Source organism: Dysidea avara, chromosome 6 (genome assembly GCF_963678975.1).
Source record: "Dysidea avara chromosome 6, odDysAvar1.4, whole genome shotgun sequence".
NCBI lineage: Eukaryota > Metazoa > Porifera > Demospongiae > Dictyoceratida > Dysideidae > Dysidea > Dysidea avara.
Window position 1 is genome coordinate 23,249,002 of NC_089277.1, and position 8,670 is coordinate 23,257,671.

Below are 8,670 nucleotides of genomic sequence, written 5' to 3' on the forward strand. Positions count from 1 at the left end.
GGATAATTTTATGCAGCTGAACAACAGACAACACACAATATAAAAAACAAAAGGGGGTGATCCTTGAGGCACCCCAGATCTGACAGGCAACCATTCAGAAAAGCTGCCATTAACCACAACTCCCTGAAATCGTTTGGTTAAGAGCGGATGAAACCATGATAACTTACGACGATATCATCATCAAAGTGATAATAGATTATGTAACATGCTACCAGATTCTGACCACACCCTGTATGAAAATGATAACGTTGGCGTGCATAAAATTATTTTTGGGCAACGTGTTTCAGCAGATCAGCGTCCGGTTGAGATTTTTCGCTCAAGGGTTGGGTCTTTTTGTAGCTCTCTCACTTTAATGGAGTTAACGTTGATTCTGCAATGGCAGGTGAGTTTCTAGTATAGGTGTACTAACCCCAGGTAATTGGGTTGGTATATCTATGGTGTAATGCCGGCACCTATCCATGTATTGCCCCATCGCCCCCCACTCCACTTCCCCCCCCCCCCCCCTCGGGCATGTATGGGGCTATGGTGGGGATTTGACACAGCCCGACACTAGACATTGGGTGACCTGCAGTTCGATTCCTGGGGTTGGAGGGATTTTTTTCCTTACTTTGGCCCCTTTTCTGTTACACCTTTCCAGCTACTGTATAAGTCATTAAGTCTAAGTCCTTGAAACTAGGTTAGGTAATCCTAAGGCTGCAGCACATGTTGTTGTAGACCTTCAGTGCTGGTCACTGTAAAGTGTTAATAATAATATACCATAGAAAGTTACAACAAAGAAAATATTTGGGCGCTTAATGAACGATCGTCAAATGCCCATGGTGGGGCAGCAGTTTCGTCTCAATCCCCCCTGTAAGGCCCCGCTTACGCCCGAGGGGTGGGGCAACACATTGATAGGTACATTAGGACTGTTCGATTATTTATCTATTATTATTATTATTAGCACTTTACAGTGACCAGCACTGAAGGTCTGACATCAACATGTGCTGCAGCCTTAGGATTACCTAACCAAATTTCAGGGACTTAGACCTAATGACTTGACTTACTGACTGACTGATAATGTGTAACAGAAAAGGGGCCAAAGTAAGGAGAAAAAAAAATCCCTCCAACCCCAGGATTCAAACTGCAGGTCGCCCAATGTCTAGTCGGGGCCACACTCAGTCTTCCTCCGGGAGATTGAGGGGTGTAGCTAGTCCAATGGTGATCCAATTTTAAACAAGCAAGCCAATTACCAACGATCTCTCTCGAGGGTTTGTATGAAAGCAACAATAACATAAACGTGAATTTGTTGTGCTGACTTGATAGCACTGCTGACACGTGATTTGACACCGTTACAAGATGGCGGCTTTACCGATTAAAAGAATAACCAGAAAATAATGGAACAATAGCTTCGGAATAATAGAATGTTTAGAGCTGACAGTAACCAGAGGCGGTGGACAGGAAACAGAGAATTTGTTTGGAGTGGCCTTACAGAGAGTTATGGAGAGTTAGCTAATTAAATTGTCCTACCTCCTTATTGTAATATTCGACCGCTCACATATATAACCTGGTTAGAACACAGCAATATTTCTGACATAATACCATTTCGGGGGCAGATCCGGGGGAGGGGGGTTAAAAGGATTTCATGGAACCTCAGTTTTGAACTTACTCGAGATACTCTAAATAGAGCAATCAAGATCGAAATACTCTAATAGAGCAGTCGCAGTATTCTTAAGGGAGGCTACGTGTGGAGTCATAAATAGGGAAATATAGGTGATGAGGGTATCTATGGTGAGGGGCAGCTATTGTCAGCAGGTGATGACCTTTTTTTTTCTTTTTTGGTCTTTGACATACAGCTATAAGCTGAAATCGCAATTCCAGAGTGGAACCCCCCTTTTAGAAAGTCTGGATCTGCCCCTGCGCTTGCTTTTGGAAAAAAAAAACCATTTGAAGTACCACGCAAGCTGTCTCATTAACCATGTCTTACTACCTGATTAATATGTGCGTGTATATTAAATTGTCTAACGTTTTGCTGTTTGTAGTTGTCATCAGTTTTCATGTGTTCTTCGTTTTGTACTTTGTCTTTGTGTCAGTGCTTTTATATACTGACATGAAGAACGGCTATGTCGAATGTCATGAATTTAAAACAAAAAAAAAATCCAAATCGAATTATGTTCTCTGAGTGCTGTTGCAACCATTTTAAAGCCAATAACTTAATTGGTAAATGCTAGAGGCGTACCGATATAAGAAAACTCAATACCGAACCGATATGGATTGATCATTTTGAAACCGATATGATACCGATTCGATATACCGATATAACTAAGTGTAGCTATTTATATTTGAGGAACCACATAATATAATGACATGTTTAACTATTTTCAACTACTGAAGAAACTACTGAAGACAGTCTTAAGATGATTGGCTATGCTTGGTTACCCATGGTGGTGTGGCCTCTATTGACAGCTCAGACTATAAGGCACCCATAAATATTTTAATACATGCCCCTGCCAAGGTTAGTCCGGATTACTCTGCATTTTAATGGTTTGTAGAGATGGTTGGTTGTTTTATGCTGTGCTCTTGGTTCATCTTATTGCTGTTTCCCCAGGCACACCACTATGAGTGTTTGTTGTATGATTGGTAAGCTTTGTGACAACAAAATAGTAATTATCCATGCACTTAGATGGCTTCATGTAGCGTACTGTGTGCTTTTAGACAAGGAAATAACTACTGTTTCTTTCCCTTGTTAGCTAAATAATAGGGTTTATAATGGGGCTTAATCATTGGAGTCTCCTCAAGATAGTTCAGTTGTGTATCGGTGTATCGTATCAGTTTTTAGCTGCAATATTGGCTCCAACCGATATAGTAGAAATCAGTGTTGAAACCGGGTCACTACTGCTGACCCGGATGACCCACTGACCTGGATAGCAATCCGGGTCAGACCCAGATGTGACCCGGATTGACCCAGATTAAATAAAGCCGAGGCGTGCGATAAGAGCTATGTTTTGGGTATAGTCTCGAGCGAGCAAACGAGACTACGTTTTGAGCGTTCGATTCATGTTGAGTAAATGAGTAATTATGTGATAACTAAGCCGGTAAGTTTATAATTTAAAATCAGTCAGTGGGTTTGGTTCCACGTAGCTACTGTGAGTTACAGACAGCAATTGAATGTGGCTTCGTACATACTTAGTATTGCAATTTCCCAACATATTAAATGGGTTTGGCTCACAAAAGTACTTATCCTGCTGCAAGACTGGACCTAGACTATATACAACTCATACAATAATCGATCAGTGGGCGTGGCTCCACGTAAGCTTGCAGACAGCAACGGACACAGTTTTGTGCTACAGACTGCACTTACTAATAAATGGGCGTGGCTGAACGTATGTTTGTAATGCAATAAGTGGGCACGAAAGAGCTACGCGACTAGCGTTTATAGGTTCCACGTCATCAAACAATCAATCCGGGTCAGATCCGGATAATTTGTAAACCGGATGACCCGGAGAAAATGTGACCCAGATGACCCGACCCGGTTTCAATGCTGGTAGAAATGTCTATATTGGCCGCCAATACAATATGTATCGGTATATCGATACACCTCTAGCAATGTTAATTTGTTCTCACTACTACTGCTCCAGTAGGTCTGGTACAGTACAGCTCAGTATTAACTTTGTTAATTGTGACAGTCGAATTGTGCTAATAGTCCGGCAGACAGGAGGGTGAAGTGTACACAATGGTCTATAGTTTATATGAATGCAGTTTTAGGTTGTCCTCTATGCTTAAAACAATATTCCACCTGCTGGACAGGTGTCAACAATGAGCATTTGCCATAGCAACAATGAGCGTTTGCCATAGTAACAAAAGTAAATAGCTACATAGCAATACTACAAATTCTATTAACAAAATTGTGCTTAACTTTTACCAAAACTTGCTTTATTCAAACCTAAGCAAATTTGGACTAGCAACAATTAAAATTGATGTCATAAATTGAATAGGCATATACTATGTACGTGTTGGGCTGGATCCTTGAAACTTTTAATACGCTCAGGAATGAAATTATGCAAGTTCGTTAAGTTTGGCTCGTTTGTAGTACTATTTAACCACTTCAATTTCTTTTCATTCGTGACACTTTATTTACAATGAATGAAAATATTCCCATTGTATATATTTCCAATGGGGAAGCCATAAAATTACTTAATCTGTTACAGCCCTTTCCTGAACTTGTATATATGGAGTTAAACTGAACATGTTTCACATTTACTGTCATCTAGTTGGATAAAATGTTACTCCTCTTGAGAACATATCCAATGTTCATTATTTAAGCTACAGTACATGTACACTGTATTTTATCAGGGTTCAGCTCAACGTGTACATACTAGTTACCTCAGAAGACAAGTCAAGACAAATGTATATCTAATCAAAAACTGCCAAGCTGTAAGAAAAGGGTGCGGCCTCCAAAAAAACCACGGTGAAAAAAGATGTGAAATCCAAGGTGGCAGCCAAGTAATGGTTGTGATGGTAGGTTAATGGCAAAAATTTAATAATGACAATTCAGGCGAATTTACTTTGCCTCTTCAAAGATTTGGTCCCAAATTCACCTGAATTGTTGTTATTAAAAAATTTTGCCATTAACCTACCATCACAGCCATTTCTTGGTCGCCACCTTGGATCTCACATCTTTTTTCACCCTGGCTTCTTTGGAGGCCGCACTCTTTTTTTACAGCTTGGCTGTTTTTGATTAGATATCACTTCTTTTTATAATTTTGTACCAAAAGCCAGCCTATTGCCAGCTTTGGGTATTTCTTTTAACTTGTATTTTTCTTGCATATAGGAATAATGATTATTAAGAAGAAAATTATTATTATAATTGTTTAGCTATACATGCACATTTAGCAATATCTTAGTAATTAGTACAATTGTGTTGATTAATTCTGTACAGGATGAATTGCTAGCAGCTGAAATTGGAAATGTGTATAAAACTGAAATTTGGAAATATGTAGGTAGCTGAAATTTCTATAGGAGGAATCATAATGTAACTGTGTAACTGTACTGTTAGACTACATAGTGAGCAGTGTGTAGTTGAACTCACCACAGAGTGACTAGTAACCTAACTATACTGTACAGAAAGAATTGCAAGATACTGTAGCTGAACTTTCTACAAGCTAGTTTTCTTATAGATGAACCCTCTACTCGGTGACATGTTTCTAGCTGAACTCTCTACAGGGTGACTTGATTCTATCTGATTACTCTACAAGGTGATTTGTTTCTAACTGATCCTAAATTTTCACATGTTTTATACCAATTCCTTAACTTCCAGGGCATCCACTGTGCAAGTAGCCAACATCTAAGTTTCCCACCATTTTAGATAGTTTTTAAACTGTGGTTGATTGTATCAAGCAAGCTCCAAAAAGGGAGGGAGGCGGGGCCTGGAAGGAGGGCAAGAGGCTGTTCAAAGGAAGGAATAAGAATGAGTTATGGGCCATTTAGGTTTCAAAACTGACTACAATGGAACGAAATTCACAGCAGAGGTATTTATTCAACACCACAGAGCTGTACAGCTACATACAGCCATCTCTAGGCTGACTAGAGCTCCATTAAGGCCCCGCACTGTACACTCAGATTTCCACTGGGCTTGTGAAAAGCAGCCAGCAAAACCAGACCACTCAAATCTAGCTGGTTGTGATTGTGAAAGTTGTTTATTCATGTAGCTTTGTGTTCTGTGTGAAAAATCCGATTTGCTGACATGTGTGATAAGACCGGTTTCCCGGGCTGGGTCACATTTATATACAGTGACATACAAGCCAATTCTTTGGATCAAACTATAGCTTTATTTAATTTTCAGGCATTTATTTTACATCAGTGGTGTACTGTAATAAAGACCATAGCTACAAGTTTGGAGCAAACTTTTGAAAATGGCTAACTTAAGATTGGATCTTGAGGTACTTTTACTCAAATCCCTGCATTAGAATGCATAGCACATTATATGTAATTTTTCTGTGGAACAGCTTACTATTTTAGTCTGCTAGCCTGATCACCATTTACAACTAGCCAAAAGTAATTTACAACTAGCCTTTTAGCCACAGCTAGATCCCTTTTTAGCTTCTGTAGGAAGGTCTAAAGCTACAAGTTTGAAATTTTCACTGTGAATATGGTGAACCACTTTAATTCATAGTAAGTTAGCTGGTGATATAACCATAATTTTGAGTATCGGTTATGATGGTATCTGTAACACAAGCATGTCACCATGGGTGGTGGTGGGTAGTCAATTCGTATATAAGCAGAAAATGGCAATGTAGGTCATATGGTGTCTCTAGCCTTTAAAATTGGACTTTGAAACCACCTGTGCCCCTGCAAATGAGTGCAATTTATGTACAAAATATCTGTCCAAGGCTGTTCATAAGTCTTTAGCCTTCTGTTTTAGCTGGCCAGTAGCATTTCAAGGTGCCTGAGTGCTCCCAGTGGCAGAAAAGCAGCCAGAGCAAATTGGTGACATGACTGTGTATTGTATTGGCAGAATTGGAGTCATTACATTAAAAATGTTGTTACTTTCAATAATTGTAATATATTATAGTTTCATTTTACTTCAGTGTACACCGTAACTAGTTACTCGCTACTTTTAAGTGTTTTAATACATTACAGTTACATATTACACTGGTGAAAATGTAACTAATTACTTATTACACGTTACTATTTAGTGTAATATTACTACAGTTATTGCAGTTACACATTACTTTTCATTAAAACTTTTACAGCTGATTACTAATGACTGTTGAAAACCACAAAGCAAATAAACTTTTCAAGCCTAGCATCAGTTAGTCTGTTTGTTTTAGGTGTCAACACCAATCCTCCAAGGCTAAACAGCCTCTCCACTGAGGTACTAGATGGTATGGTCATATTGTATTCTAGAAACAGCTTCATACTTGTTAAGGCATTCATATTGCTTTGCATTATTCAAATAATCATTCACTTCAGATCTATGTAACTCTGAGTGGTACAATCTTCGTCTGAATCAAAGTCATAAAAATGATCTTTCTCATTGCTACTAGCTTGTGATTCTGGTTGCCATGACTGATTCTCAGTCACTATGACATCATCACCATTACATAACCTAACTTCGTGAATTAGAAGTTGCTTGTACTGATCTTTCTTTGACTGATCATCAACACACCTCAACCTGAATTTAGGTAGTGTAATTGCTGCAACAATAGCACCATCGCTATGAAATACAGTAGCAAACTGTCATGTAGTCAAGGTCTCTATATTGCGTCAACCATTCCCACAGTTGTAGAAGATAGTTAAGGGATCAAAGCCTTTGTTTTTATAATTATCATCGTCAATGTTGGCAGTAATGTACCGTAAAAGCAACTGTCTTCCCCCTGCAGGATGTCTAATCCTCTGGCTACAGGTTTCATGACAGAACGGTATTCCTTTAAGAAAACAATCTCTCTTTCAACAAAAGAGAGATTGTTTTCAATTCTAGTATGAAGCTCATTCAGCTCTGATGTCGTGTTTTCTGTGATTCTCACTACAACATCATAATTATTGTGAATTCCAATGTGTTTGCTGGGTACAAGAATTTTCTCTTTGCTACTTCCTGAGCACTATCAGATGTAACAGTTGAGTGGCTGACTTTATTTCAAAGAGCTGAACACTTGGCTAGGGAGCTTCTGTAAATGGTTCTTGAATTTGGAGATGTTGACAGATACTTGTCAATATCTGTACTGGCTACTAAGTCAGTGTGTGTGCAGCACACCTCTCATGGGCTGGTAAGTCATACTGAACTTGGGTTAGTTCATCTTTTGTGTCCATGGTTAGCAATTGATCCATGTTCTCGAAAGTGACCTCATCTGAACCCTCTAGAGAACCATGTGAATCATCTTCCATGGTGAAACTTGATGTTGCTACTTCCTCTGTAGAGACTGATAATTGATCTGATGTTTGATGAAATAATGAAAAAGCCTTAATGAAATTTGAGCCATTATCAGTTATAGTTGCTGTAATTTTTCCAGTAAGACCATAACTATTGTGTATCTGCTCTATGCTGGCACCTAGGACATCATATATGTGGTGGCCCGCTACTCTGGTACAGGCAAGTGCTGCCTTGCATCGCTGTAAAGTAACTGGGTCTATCCAATGTGCTGTCATTCCTAAGAGACTTCTGTTGTGAGCAGACCACACATCAACTGTGGTTGAAACATAATTGACATTATCTAAAGCCTCCTCAACTTGTTGGACCATGTGATCATATAATGTATCCAAATACAAGGTAAAAGACTTTCTGTCTGGCATTTGTGTGGAACAGAGACCACCAATTAACTTTCGAAATGCAGGAGATTCGACAGTCGATAATGGTAGCATGTCCTCAATGACATAGTCTGAGAAGAACTGACGAAGTCTTGTAAATGAAACATTATTTCCTGTTAGCATGCACTGTTTCTTTGGCTGACTTCCTTTTCATTATCATCAACTTTCTTTCTCTTCCCACTACTTAATAGTGGAACTTCCTTTGCAACTAATGACACTTTTTGTGAACCCTGGAAAGGCGAGTTTTAAAATTTGAAGTCGTGTTGTGTGCACTAAATAGGGTCTTGCTTCTGGGACATAGAGTGCAACTAATGTTCTTGCTTCCCTCTTCAAGAATTTCAAAATTGTGGCTATATTTCCAGCCATAAAAGGTTGCAGTAGACCCAGTAG

At 39.1% G+C, this 8,670-nt stretch overlaps 1 protein-coding gene across 2 annotated transcripts in view; it reads left to right on the forward strand.

Annotated features, from left to right (window-relative positions):
* Positions 1 to 252: 252 nt before the first annotated feature.
* LOC136258789 (uncharacterized) overlaps positions 253 to 8,670 on the forward strand; it is a 34,648-nt gene continuing 26,230 nt past the window's right edge. Inside the window, exon 1 of one of the 2 annotated variants that reach the window (XM_066052141.1) lies at positions 253 to 382. In XM_066052141.1, the coding sequence (XP_065908213.1) occupies positions 376 to 382 (7 nt within the window). In that variant the 5' untranslated portion in view covers positions 253 to 375. The remainder of the gene's footprint in view (positions 383 to 8,670) is intronic. The other variant, XM_066052142.1, reaches the window with a different exon arrangement.